A 14,009-nucleotide genomic window follows, 5' to 3' on the forward strand; every position below is an offset into this window, starting at 1 on the left:
TAGAGCTGGGCTGTCTCCAAGCTGCATCATGTGTCACTTGGTTTAGATAAATCAGATCACCAGCGCCCCAGCTGCATTTCTCAAACCCAGGCTGAAGTAGCTCTTTGCCCCCTCCTGTCATCTTCCTCCCCAGTCAGTATTTTTTTATTGACCAGGCCTTATTTAAGCTTAGTTATTGCATCAGTAAGTGCAGGTTTTTTCATGTCTGAGCATCTTTTAGGAAGGTGTGAGTTCTGTAGGGTGAGACCCAAGGACTAGTGTCACAAGATTGTTTTCTGCTTTCTGACTTGCAGGCAGGGGATACTGCGCTCCATGTAGCTGCTGCTCTAAATCACAAGAAGGTGGTGAAGCTCTTGCTGGAGGCAGGGGCTGATGCATCCGTTGTCAACAATGTAAGCGGGACAAAGAGTTTTTTTGGTATTTTATATTAATATAGTGTCCCTTCAACATTCCTCATAGGCTGGTAAAAAATACTTGGTTGTGAAGTGTTGAATTATATCTGGGTAAATTAATGCAATTAGTCACTTTACTCTTGTGCACAGAGTATATACTGAACTTGGTTGGAGAACTTTAATGTTTCTAGTAGATTGTGTTTTGAAGGAAATGCTGTTTTCTTTTTTCTCTCAGGCAGGCCAGACCCCTCTAGAGGTTGCCAGACAGCACAATAACCCCGAGGTTGCACTCCTGCTCACTAAAGCATCACAGGTACATTACACATCTCTCCCCAACACACACATACACATGGAGCTGAGGCCACTTAATCTTGGGAGGCTGCATCCCCTGCTCCTTGTCTTCTGCTGTGAAAGGTTCCTACATTTCTGCTGGCATTGTGGGCTGGGCTCAGATCTATTGACATAGAGCCCTTCAGCCCCCAAAGTGAGCAAGGTGTGCAGATTAAGCCTCAGCATGGAGTGCTGCCAGAGGTCCTTGTGTTTTGACTGGCAGAGGGTGGCACTTGTTCAGAGGCCCTCGTTCCCTGCAGTGGCCCTGCAGGGGTTAGAAAGTTGCCCTGTGCCCTGAAGCTCCTGAGTTTTTGTCACTCTGCTGCCTGCCTCAGGCATGTCCCATCCCCAGAAGTGTGGTTAGCACTGGAGGATACTTTGCAATGGGAACAAAATGTTTCTGTCCTGTTTATACTTTGCAGCTGTGTGTGAAATGCTGCAATGCTCTTCAGGCCAGAAGGCAGGAGGGCATGAGACCAGGCACAATCCTTGCTGTCCTCCTCCTTGTCACCTCTGCATGAAAAGGGCTGGGCTTGGCTTGGGAACCAGCCCAAGGACAGCAGAGGAGGTGCTCACCCTTTTAGGGGACAGCAGAGTGCCCCAACAGACTGAGCTCAGTGCTGGTGTGTTTTCACAGCCATAAACACCCACGTTTGCTTGGCTCATCAGTGTCCATCTGGCAGTGCACTCTCCTTTATCTGTTGCCTTTCAGAAAAGGAAAAGGTCTGCTCTATTTCTCGTCTTCTATGGTAGGAAGGAGCATGACATCACTGAGTAACAGTGCGGTCTGTCTCCAGGTCTCGCGTTTTAACCGTGGGAGAAGCCTGAGGAAGAAGAGAGAGAGACTGAAGGAGGAGAGGAGGGCTCAGTCGGTGCCACGGGATGAAGTGGTACAGAGCAAGGTACAGCCTGGCATTACCAGCTGGATCTGCTGTAAGGAGGGACTGTCATGAAAACCCATTAAGGATGCAGTCTGTTTGGAGCCATAACTGTGCATGGCCCCAGCAGCTGCCCGAGGCAGTTTGTCATGCTCTGCTGCTAAAGCATTTCCCACTCACATGTGCAGAGCAGCTTAAAGCTGGGCAATTGAGGAAGAGGCTCCTTTTGCCCATCTCTACAACTGCTCTGAACTCCCTGTCTTTGCTTCAAGCAGGGCAGTGTCTCAGCTGCTGATGACACACCAAGCAGCGACCAGCCCCCAGAGAGGAAGAGCAATCTGAAGGATAAACCCCGATCAGCCTCACCAGATCCCAAAGGGAAAAAGAGCAAAAAGAAAAAGCCAAAGGAAAAGGTATAAGTAGAGTTAAAGCAGCAGAGAAAAAGAAGGGATGTTCAGAAGGGGTGTGGGTCCCTTTGGTGTTTTTGGGCAGCAGCTCTACTATGCTCCTGGGGCAGAGATAGTCTTCAGATAAAAGTGATTTTTGCTGTAATTGTCACAATGAATTTGTCCCATTCCCACCAGGAATAGTTTACCAAGGTGCTCATATAGGCAAAACATTTTGTGTATGTTATGCAGGTTTCAGCACTGTCGGACCCCATCTCCCCAGCTGATCAGCAGACACTCCCTCAGGCCCAGAAGAGCGTGCCTAAGCGCAGAAGCAAACACCACTGCTCCTCTCCGCCCCCTCCGCACGAGGCGCGAGCCTACCAGCTCTACACGCTCTACCGAGGCAAGGACGGGAAGGTGATGCAGGTGAGCCACTGCCCTCACAGAGGGGGACACTGCGAGCAGCCTGGGGAGCTGGGACACAGGTAATAGACAGAAAAGATGCTCCACTAACTGCACTCTTAGGAACATGAAATCATGACTTGGGATTGGTTTTCCTTTCTTGGGCTTCAGATGCATTTTGGCCTGAAGTCTGGCAAACAATAAAGTGGTTTTGTAGCTGTTAAAGAAGACATACTTAAGTAGTTTTGCTCTGTAAAGATAAGGGGTGAACAGTGATTGGAAATGACATGAGAACTTTCATTACATATTTTGGAACGTTAGGAGTTCTGACAGGAGAAAGAAATTTTCCATGAATAGCAGTGTGTGAGCACCAAAAGCTTACTACCAAAACCAAGAGGTTGAGTAAGCTCAATAGATTTTGTTCCAGTTCTTTCTGGGTTTTGCAACATGTCTTTGGGTGTTCTGTTTACTGGGGGCAGGACTTCTATAGAAACTGGTAAAGAAATAAACCTGGAGCTACCAGGACCCATGCATTTATTCCAGTTTGGAGAATAATATTTTAGTCACTTTGTTACACAATTAATTACCAGTAGACATTTATTAGAAAGCATAAAAACAGTAATTAAATTTTCCTGTAGACACTGTAAACATCTGTATTGTTGTTTTCTTAATATTCCCCTCTTGTACTCCTTGGAAGGTCTATCCTTTCATTTCCTTAGCTTCTCCCATCCATCCATCCATCCATCCATCCATCCATCCATCCATCCATCCATCCATCCGCTTTTGTCAGTCCCTTCCTGTAGGTCAGAATTTCAGCAGATTCTGAAGATCATTCAAGTCAGACTTCTAAGGTTTTACTGGCTGTTTATTGCTTTCCAACCTCTCCATGTAATATTTGAGAAATTTCCAGACAGGGGCACTATGGAATTATCCTACAGCAGACATCAGGAAGGCTGGGGACCTTTCATACATTAAAGGCATAAAAGAGCAGAGAGGTGTGGAAGGACTTGGGGAGCAGAGAGGTGCAGAAAGCAGACAGGACTTGTATACAAATCTCATCTGTTCACAAAGATTAGGTTAATAGTGCTAGACTCCCATACAGTATTTCCTGAAATACATGCTACTCCTCTCTCCTTTTCTTTTTTGCTTGTCTGTCTTCTTTGATGCCCTGAGGCCATGAATAGCAAACATAATTTCTGAAGTACATGTACTTCTGAAGCTTTCTTTAGTACTCAGCAAACCACCCACCTTTCCCTGCCAAGGGAATAACCCCCAATTTATGAAACATTGCCATGGGGCTAAGGAAAAGAGGGAGGCTCCTCTGCAGACAGATTCAGAGCAGCTGCTTTGGGCTACTGGCACAGCCCCTGAGGGATCCACTTTGTGCCTTTGGGCTGCAGAGGAAGCTGATGAGGTTTAGCTGTCCTTGCTTAAGGGAGCCTTTTGTGGCCATCTCCCTGAGAGATTTAAATGTGGTCAGTGCAGCTGCCCTTGCAGAGTGGCCATGGGATGGTGACACATGAGTCAAAGGCAGGCTCAGGAGTGCCCAGCAGCTGAATGCCAGGAGGGTGAGGGCCAACAGAAGCAGCGAGGCCTTGCCATCCAGTACTGAAAAAGGACAGAACACATGATTGGCATTAGGGTAAAAAACAAATGCACACAACCCACACACATCCACAAATCAGATTTTTACAACTGAGAATTACAGCATTGAGACACGGGGTGAAGGCCTGTGATGTGGTATTCCCACAGCCAGCACACAGGGCCTGAGCTCAGTGCTGCTTGCAGCCCCAGTGAAATCAACACTGCTGTGTTAGGGTGTGTCCCTAGACATCAAACCAATCCCTGTGTAGCTGTGCTTTTTCAACTAACAGCCCATCAGCTGAGCTGCTGTAAGATACTGTCAGGAGGGTGACATACAGTACATGGGATAGGAGAACCCAAGACTGAAGGAGGCTTGATAATGTTCCAAGTGTGCTAAGAGGGTGGTGGGGTGTAGCAAGTCAATGTGTCATCATCACTCCTTTCAGGCACCCATAAATGGATGTCGTTGTGAGCCCCTGATAAATAAACTGGAGAATCAGCTGGAGGCAACAGTGGAAGAGATAAAAGCTGAGCTTGGGACAGTACAAGATAAAATGAATATTAAGCTGGGCCAGATGGAAAGCAAAACTCAACATCAGGTAAGAACATGACCTGAAGTTCTGCTTGCCTATATGATTTATAAACATATCTTAAATATTTTCACCATAATGATTTTTTGCTTCTTATTTTGTAAAGGCAAACCTTAACTCTAACACTTAAGTCCAGGGAACCATGACATTCCACTGGGAACTGATGTTGCAAACCAGGGTCTTGATAAAAATCACATTTAATATGTTAAGTGGCTTCTGATGCTTCTTTGGACAACAAATCTTAAAGGCTTGAGCCATTAAGAGGGAAAGAAGGCTGGTCTATGACTGGTCATTTAATAATTGTAAAAATCCCTCTTGCTGAATTAGTATGCATTGAGATTCAAGATCCTCTAAACTGCTTTTTAATTTAATAGTTATTCATTGGTAATTTTGTGATTGAGCCTTTTTGCAAGCTACATCTAACTGTAGTTGGCAGCATTTCCAGAAATGACTGTAGTTTGATTTACAGGGTTCACAGATGGGAGTTTGGTTTCTAACTCAATGATCTCAGCTGAACAGTGTTTTCCCCACAGCTCCGAGTTTTGGACAAGCTGATGGCCGAGCGCCTGTCGGCAGAGAGGACAGAGTGCCTTCACCGCCTGCAGCAGCACACGGAGCTGGAAAAGAGCCAGGGGGAGAAGCGGCAGGTAGGGCTTGAGACCCCCCTGATAGGTCAGCTCAGGAGTTTCATTCCAGCAGGCTGAAAATATCAGAGATGTGTCATATCTGTTAAAACAGGTAAAAGAGCTTCAAAGACCAAATTATTCCTACCCACCATCTTAGTCACTAAACCAAATTTATGATGTTTTTGCATTAGAAATGAGGAACGTGAAATCCAGTCCCACTGCTGTAATTTAATTTGGTGCATGCTTAGTGTGGGATCTACAACAAAGTACCATTTTTCTAACACAGTGATTTGCAAAAATTCCCAGCACTAAATTTTTCACAGTTGTGCTTTCAGCTTTTGCTTATTAGAGGACATATGCAGGAACATATCCAAATAGTTAAAAAGGCTAAGATCTGTGTTGTTCCTTTTCCTTCTCATCCATTTGGTTGTGGGCCCTGGGAATCTCTCCCTTCTTCTCTATCTGACCTGTTTCCCCCCCATGTATTAAAAGGCTGAAGTTCTTTCCTCTGATGTTAGCAACATGGCAGCATCTCCAAGCTGTGTATTACTGCCAATAGGGAAGTCCTTTTTTGTATGCTTGTTCAACCAGCTGTACAAGAACAACTCTTCCTGTAGAGATCCAGCTCTTGCCCTTTCAGCTTCTTCAAAAACTCACCATTTAAAACCTGATGAGAAATCTGTGTTTCTCCACTCACACAGGTGAATTTAAAATACAGTTTGTTTTCTCATTATTGGTATTCTTCCAAGAATTGAGAAATACACTTTGTGCTAGGAAAATGCCATGAGGGTTTGTAAGACCATTCCAAATCCCTGTAAAAAGACTGACAGCTGTGATAATCCTTGCATAGGACACTGATCAAGATACTTGGGTCTAACATTCACCAAACACTCTTCTCCCAAGAAGAGTACTTGCCAAACTAAGGCAGCTTTAATTTTTATTTTATAAGAGACGTAAGTATTGTATTGGCTTCTGAACATCTAGGCTTGTGCTCCGTCTCCTTGTAATCTCCATTTAAGACACAAGATGCTGGAGTGATACATCCCTGAACTGAATTAAGTGATGTCAGCTGTTCCTGCTCACTTGGGTCTAATTGAGACATCTGAAAAAACAGAATTGGGCTGTACTAACTAAGCATCCTTGTGCCTAGGAGGGCCTGACCTAAATTCGTGATGCCATATGAACAGGGTGAAAAGAGCTACTCCTATTTTAAATTATTTAAATGCATCTGTAGCTGACACTTACTAAGCATCTGTGTAATCTGAAAGTTGTTACTGATTTATCATTTAATGGGGGACTCACCTTTATGACTGAATGAACAAAGAAGCAGAGGTTGGTAATTGTTTATAGCTGTCCCCTAGAAGTGTTTAATTTGAATTTCATTCTTAAAAAATGACCATGTTGTGTTCCTTGCACTTAGAAAGTACCACTGACTGTATGATTAACCAAGTCATCCCTGACAGAGTACTCAGAGTTGAACTGGAAGTAGCATATTCATATCTAAGAGGTGGTAGCTTGGACTAAAGAGACTGCCTTTCATGAGCTAGTGCATAGTTCTCAACCTTTTTGGATCTGCAGTCCTTTAAATATTCCCAGTGGCAGCATGCACATCTGAACAGGGAGTCTAAGCCCACAGACACCCAGCTTGCTTGTCTTTGTCCCTGCCACATGTCCTCAGCAGCCCAGGAACCATAGAATCTCATCATAGGATTATGTAATTTACAGTCTCTTTCTGATAGATTTCCTTGGTTGATGAGCTGAAGACCTGGTGCTTGTTGAAGATTCAGAATCTGGAGCTCAAGCTTTCTGGAGATTCCAGGTCATCAAGACCAAAATCAACTTTGTCCACTTGTGAGTCTCTCACTGAGACCCTGGATACTGACAACAACCCCAACAGTGCCAAGGACTGTAAAGTCAACCAGCCTGTGCTGCAGTCAGAGGGCTCCCACCAGCATTCCTATATCACACTTCCAAATAGCCTCTTGGAAGACGGGGGAAGGAGCAGAGTCCAGATGCCAGAACAAAGCTTTGGGCAACACTTTTGCATTAAACAAGATGGAGCATTGGGTACAACCCCATCAGGTACTAAGCTGTCATATCCCTTCAAGGGTGAGCTCATTAACTGAGGGGCACTTGTATTATTAAAACTATATAATTCTGGTGGTGTGCTTCCCCCCTCCATATGCCTGATGTCTTGGGATTTGAATACACTTCAAGGCAGCCACTGGGAATATTTTAATAGGTGGCTGGGTGGAATTCCACTGACTGTTCCTGATGCTTCTATTATGTCTTTGAAGCACAAGTCCTTTGGTGCTTTGAATAACTCTTGGCCCTGGAAGCTTTTGAAGGAAAAAAAAAAAGAAATGTGCAGAATGGCCAGGTGTCCACAGCCAAGGAGAATGCTATCTGAGCCCTGGCTTCTGTAAAATACAGTTGTAACATACAATTCTATATGTCCCCTAAACACTAAGCATCAATAGGCATGGATGCCCCATCAAATAGAAAGTCATATGAGATCTTGTGGTGCTTGAGTGTGAGCTATTCTGCAGTTCAAAAGCATAGAAATGTGTGATCTTTCCAAAATTACTGGGACTTCAAGTTTTGTAGAAGCAGGGAATTCATAAATATCAGCAGACATAACCTACTTTGGAAATACAGACTGATAGTTGTTACATGTCCTTCTGATGAAGTCACAGGTTTGGATTGGAAGGGACCCTAAAGATCATCTTGTTCCAAGCCCCCTGCCATGGGTAGGGACACTTTCCACTGTACCAGGTTGCTCAGAGCCACATCCAGCCTGGCCTTGCACACTTCTGAGGATGGGGCAACCACAGCTTCTCTGGGTAACCTGTGCCAGTGCCTCACAGTGAAGAATTTTTGGCTGATATTTATGTCCTTTGCCTGCTGTACATCTCTAGCCCCACAGCTGCAGTGCAGCTCCTCTCTGCCTGGGCCAACTTTTCTCCTTTAATGACTTTCTATTACATCACCTGACTGTGAAGATGTGATAAGCTACTATAAGCCTGTACAAGGTACACACAAAACCCCATCTTTCATCAGACAATGAGGTCTTCTGAGTGCTAAAATAACTGGCCAAAGCTTTTCTTAATATATTGTCTATAATTTGTTCTGTAGGTACAGAGCAACAGGTAGTGGCTGGTGCACCAGTTTCTTCTTCTGCCCCTGCTCAAGATGTCAGGCCAAAGGACAAAGCTGTGAGTGCCAGCACATTCCACAGGTTCCAGCAGGAGCTGCCCTCCTCCGAGCTTTCGGGCTCCAAATTAAGACACGTTAAAGTTCAAGCTGCTTTGCAGCCAGTGACTGAACCTGCAAAGACTGAACCACAGAGCAGCTACTTCATCGACAAAGGAACTCAGACGAAAAAGTCCAGCAAAAGTGGGCAGTCGAGGCACAAAGCTCTGCACCACGCCGGGGCACAGCAGGGCCAGGAGCAGCAGCCCTCGGCCCCGCCTGCGCCTCCGCTCAGAGACACCTCCCAGGCCCTGGAGATAACCCAGTACTTCTTCGAGGCCGTTTCCACGCAGATGGAGAAGTGGTACGAGCGGAAGATAGAAGAAGCCCGGTGCCAAGCGAACCAGAGGGCGCAGCAGGACAAAGCTGCGCTCAAGGAGCACATCAAATGCTTAGAGGAGGAGCTGAGCAAATTAAGGACTAAGGTGCAGAAAGAGAGCTAGCACGTGCCAGGCAGCTAATCAAACAACAGGACTCATGTTGGAGCCTGCTGTATGGGAATTTGGAATATTGATAGGTATTTGTAGTGCCTGTTTCATCCAAACACAACACTCTATTTCAGGAGTAGAAATAGCTTTGGAAACTCCATAACTGAGGAGAGTTCATATGCAAACTATATTGATAACAAAGAGATGCTGCAGATTAGATCCTTTCTTTGTTATTTCCAAGAGTCTGTCAATATTGCACTCTCAAGTTTCCAGATGCTGCTTGAAACCAAACTGCATTAGTAACCAAAACTGCTTTCTGAAAAGGGAATTCCCTTACTTCCACACAGGACACAGACTAGAGGGTTGTACTATATGCCACATGTAAACCTGTTGTGTTACCAGTACTGAAATAAATGCAGGATGTCTGAAGGTTTTTGACAGAACTACTGTGATGAAGGACTATTGATCCTATTTTAGATAGTCCCAGGGCCTCTCTCTAAGCAGTGGAGAGAAGCTACAGAAGCCACTCCAGGTACAAGCCCAGGGAGCTGACAGATGCAGGCTTCCAGCTGGGAGAGGGCAGGCAGCTGTGGAGGGAGATGCTAAGGTGAATCATCCCTTAGGTACAGAAGCTTCAGCTACCACTTCGCTTTTCTCTTGGTTTTCCATTATTAAAACAAGTGCTAAATCTAATTTGTCCTTTTTTAATGGTGTTCTGCTTGCAGAGCTCCTTGTGATTACTCTGTTTTTGGGCTCTACTCCAGTAATCTGACTGAGAACTTTTGTTTAGGGCATGGATGACAAGTATTTTACTTGGTCTGTTTTTTAGGCTGAATGTTTATATAATTTTTTTTTCCTTCAAGCAGGAAATGGCTAAATTGCCTACTATTGAAGAAGCTTGAAAAACTCCTTTATCTAAGGAAGTGAAAACTTGGCTTCCTGTATTCAAATTTTATTTTTTGCAGTCAGAATTTTTTTCCAGGCACTTTGCCCAGACTGTCTACCTTTTTTCCTCTGAATGATTCCTCCTCTGTTTTTTCCCTTCTGTCTCTAAAAAGGAGACCAGGCCCTGATGAGTCTACAGGTTTTAGGACATACGGTCCCACAAAACAGCACTCAACATTTTAGAAGTTTTATCACTGTGTTTTGTTATAAAATCAGAACTTTCATTGACCAGTGTCGTCCATGTTGACAGACTCCAAGTAATCTCAGTGCACTTGTAACTATTGCATCTGCATCCCTTTAGGGTTGCCTCCTTACACATCTGAGAAGGCTTCATCAGATTCTGCTACAAATTAAGTTTACTTACCAGATCATGATAGAACAACTGTTCAAAATCAGTTTCAACACAGGATGGTACTGTTATGCCCAGGAGAAAAATACTTTTTTTTCAGTACTAAGGAGCTCTAAAATCAATACAAAATACTTTACAGTGTTGAAGTATGCCATTCACTAATTAGTTATTAAGCTTTTGTCTTTTAGCAGATGTATAAAGCAAAAAAAGTCATATAACAATATTTTTAAAGTTCCTATTAATGCACTATCACAACAAGAGAAGTCTATCTGTGGCTATGGAAATAGTAGTTTTCTTGCTCTGACTTCTGTAGTCTAATATAGATACTTTGGGATGTTTACAGTTTTGTTTAAGCTACAGTAGGAATGCAGAAGCATGCTATTGAAGTTTTGTATCACCTGGATGAAGTTCATGTTTTGCCAAGCAATTAAAAGTAAGTGTTGCTCAGAAATGTGTGGTGTAACATTTTCTAGCCACAGAAACCTGACACAGTCCCCTCACTTGACTCTTAAAGGGGAGCAGAAGATTGGACGCCAATGAGTGTATGGTAAAAGAAAGAGAAGCATTTGCTGCTAATTCCTTTCTATACTCCTCCCTTCTACAAAACTGTGAAGGACTTTATAAACAGGTGTGATCTACCTAGCTCTCTCCAGGTAAATTTACTTACCCTCAGAGGCTGTACTTGGACTCTTTAAGTCCAAGGCAGTCCAGTCTAGGCTGGCAATTTTATACTTGGCAAGCCCACAGAGCAGTGGAGATGAAGGGCAGCAGCACTCAGGGGGTCAGCATCTGTCCAGGGCCCTGCTGTCAGTCCTGGCTCTGGATTAAATGCCCACAACCTGGAATGTACAAACTGGGAGGCACAGGGGTAATGCAGGCTCCAGGCTCGAAAGGAAAGGCATGGTGAGGCAACAGGGTAAAGCCTCCTGATTAAGGAACGGAAATCCAAGCACAGGGTGAAGAGGAATGGAAGCCTGCTGTGGTAACAGCCAACACTGGTTATGGCTGCTCAGTCAAAATACCTCTGTAAGCAGCACTTTCTCTTAACATGAAAAGTAAATCCCCAACACAAAAATGTTCTGGCAGTCTATTCTACCAGAAAATGTAAATAAAATGTCAATTTTTAATGAAGCATTTTTAGATACATATTTTTCTCTGACTGATTGAAGCTCAGAGGCTTTATACAGATCTGAACCACAGCTCCTGCTCTCAACTGGGGTCATTCCTCCTGTAGCCTGGAATTCTGTCCTGTCCCTTCCCTGGTGCCAGTGGTGATACCCATTTACCAGATTTGCTGCCAGTTTCTGCAGCTCAGCAACTCTGCAGAAAACCACCTTGAAACAGGGGTGCTCTCCCCCAAGGGAACTACAGTAGCAGAGTCAGTGAGGAAAGAGATCCTGCTTGTCTTGGAATCACAAATTAAAATAGTCAAGCACTGATCTACTGCTGCCTGTCTAATTATGTGGAGAAAATCCCCAGCTCATCCAGGCATTTTTAAATTGTATAGAAAAAAAATATTTCTATATATAAATTATATAGAAAAAATTATATAGAAAAAATTGTATAGAAAAATATTTTCTATATAATTTAAATTACATAGAACAATTATATAGAAATATATGTATTTCTATATAATTTTTAAATTATATAGAAAAAAATTCTATATAATTTAAAAATACTCAAGGAAAGTGAGAACAGCTACAAGCTAACAACTAGAAGTGAAGCAGTGTAACATTTGAATAACCAAACCACAACTTTTGCAGTTAGTATTTTCTACCTGTAATTCTTCTTTATATATTGACTCTTAAATACTAGTTTGAAGGCACAACATCTCTGGGGCCAAAATCTCCCATTTTCATGAATAAAGACCTCCCCTTTTAAGTTTTATTCAGCTACTACTGAAAATCAACATCTGCACACAAAACATTTTTTTAATGTTTGTTTGTTCTGGGCCAATTTATCCCAAATTCTTTTATCAATCACAAATTTTGGTGAAAATCTTTGGTACAGTACGTGAACAGCTGTCACTGTGAATATTACCAATTACAGCTACCACAGTAAAAAGCAGACAAAATAATCTGGCATATATTTATTTTCCATTGCACTGGCATTAACACATCTGTTTAACTGTAATTTTTGCAGCTTTCTGCTTTTCCTGCAGCTCATGCTACATCATCCATGCAGTTCTTTAATGTCCTTTGTGTCCAAGTGATCTCCACTTCTTAGGGTAGCAAAACTGAGAAATAGATGGGGAAGGGGAAAAAACAAAACCCCACTGTGATAGATTCCTCCTTCAAACATTTCCAGGTTGTCAGCAAAGGCTGCCATTGTAACCACATTGTAGAAAAAACACTGTGCCTATTTGCAATAGATAAAAATTAAACTGTCAACAAAATGAAGATCAGGATTTTGCCAGCTTAAGTGTTCTCTGAAGTTCCTGAAGTTGCATGTTGCCTTGAGTAATCATCATCCTGATTGCATCCTGTAAGACAGAATGGAATGTAGTGAACTGTGCATCCGTACACAGCACGGGTTTTGCACAAGCATGCAGACTTTCAATGCATTAAAATATGTTCAGTAACATACAGCTCTTACTGGGCACTACTGTCATTTACTTCTTTATGTGACATAGCGCTGCTGTCTCTGAGACACTTAAAAACCAGGTAAATAAAAGGATTGATTTTCTCCAGTTCCTTAACAATGTACTTGGTTATGGCATTGCTTTAAAACTCAGTTTTTAAGAGGACTCAAACCCCTAATAATGTTTTTTTTGTGCCTTTGCAAGCCAGTAAAGAGACTGGCACCCAAGCATTATGGAGATGGGTTTTACACAGCAGGTATACGTTTCTCTCAACATTATCTAAGGGCTCTAAGGCTTTGGGCTTTGTCTGCACAATTCAGCCACCAATTCCTGGGGTGCTGCCTAGAACAGGGAATGAACTAGGAAGCAGAGGACAACAGATGTACAAGAAATGTGAAGGTTTCTGCATTTCACGTTTGCTTCACATCCTTAACCATCCCATTTGATTGTATTCTGCTTGAATATAGTTGAAATTAAATTAAGAAAAAAAAGCTATAAAAAGCTTAACCATTACTAAGTTTATGTTAGTTAACATATATATACAGTTTTCTTGATCTGTGGTTTGAGTACGCAGAGTATTTGTTGTTCAGGTTTTTAATTCCAGATTATTCTCTGGAAATTTGAGAAGCATTATTACTGCTAAGAGGAGGGCCAATATTTAGAGATGCAGGATTATTTCTTTGCATAAATGAGGAAATGGTAACAGGGGACTTTCACCACTCTGGAAGCGACACCTACAAAACAAAGGACACAGGACAGGCCATGCAGCGACCGTGCCCGAGAACAGGCCCTCAGAGTTGCGAGTTCCCAATCCTCACCTCTTCTGTAGCATCTTTATTTCTCTTGAATTCCTCCCTGGCCCAGTCCTTTAAGTAGCGGCGATCCTGCTCAGCAGGGACCTCCCGGATGGCCCGCAGGATCTTGCGGTACAACTGAAGGACCTGCTGCCGCCTCAGGAACTGGCAGGGAGAGAGGCAAGTCTGCCCGCCGCCCCAGGACACTGCTGCGAGCCGCGCCCTCGGCCCTTTGCCCCGAGGGACATTTAAACAACCCCACCGTTCGTGCAGCCCGCCCGAGCCCCCGTGCCCCGTACCTGCCTGAGGCTGAGCGCGCCCGGCGGGACCCGCCCGGCGGCCATGGCGCGGCTCCGCCCCCGCCCCGCCACGGGGCCGCCGCGCCCGCCCCGCGCGGGCGGGGCCGAGGCCGCCATGGCCGGCGCCATGTCCGGGGCCACGGGCGCTCGGGCTGCCCCGGCTCTCACCG

The 14,009-nt window shown here is 44.1% G+C and overlaps 2 protein-coding genes across 18 annotated transcripts in view; one reads left to right on the forward strand and one right to left on the reverse strand.

The window, feature by feature from the left end:
- Positions 1-10,616, forward strand: part of ANKRD6 (ankyrin repeat domain 6) — a 92,723-nt gene extending 82,107 nt beyond the window's left edge. For 10 of the 17 annotated variants that reach the window (XM_064412652.1, XM_064412653.1, XM_064412649.1 and 7 more), the window contains 9 exons: positions 294-392; positions 628-705; positions 1,520-1,624; positions 1,873-2,013; positions 2,239-2,415; positions 4,422-4,574; positions 5,099-5,212; positions 6,931-7,273; positions 8,327-10,616. In XM_064412652.1, coding sequence (XP_064268722.1) covers positions 294-392; positions 628-705; positions 1,520-1,624; positions 1,873-2,013; positions 2,239-2,415; positions 4,422-4,574; positions 5,099-5,212; positions 6,931-7,273; positions 8,327-8,886 — 1,770 coding nt within the window. In that variant the 3' untranslated portion in view covers positions 8,887-10,616. The remainder of the gene's footprint in view (positions 1-293; positions 393-627; positions 706-1,519; positions 1,625-1,872; positions 2,014-2,238; positions 2,416-4,421; positions 4,575-5,098; positions 5,213-6,930; positions 7,274-8,326) is intronic. The other 7 variants (XM_064412657.1, XM_064412644.1, XM_064412646.1 and 4 more) reach the window with 3 other exon arrangements.
- A 1,623-nt stretch (positions 10,617-12,239) lies between these two features.
- On the reverse strand, positions 12,240-13,996 carry LYRM2 (LYR motif containing 2). Its single transcript, XM_064412665.1, has 3 exons — positions 13,840-13,996; positions 13,565-13,705; positions 12,240-12,647 (listed from the first exon to the last, which is right to left on the reverse strand). The coding sequence occupies exons 1-3, from the start codon at positions 13,966-13,968 to the stop codon at positions 12,567-12,569; spliced, it is 351 nt and encodes a 116-aa protein (XP_064268735.1). The 5' UTR covers positions 13,969-13,996; the 3' UTR covers positions 12,240-12,566.
- Positions 13,997-14,009: the final 13 nt, after the last annotated feature.

This window comes from Passer domesticus, chromosome 3, assembly GCF_036417665.1.
Source record: "Passer domesticus isolate bPasDom1 chromosome 3, bPasDom1.hap1, whole genome shotgun sequence".
NCBI lineage: Eukaryota > Metazoa > Chordata > Aves > Passeriformes > Passeridae > Passer > Passer domesticus.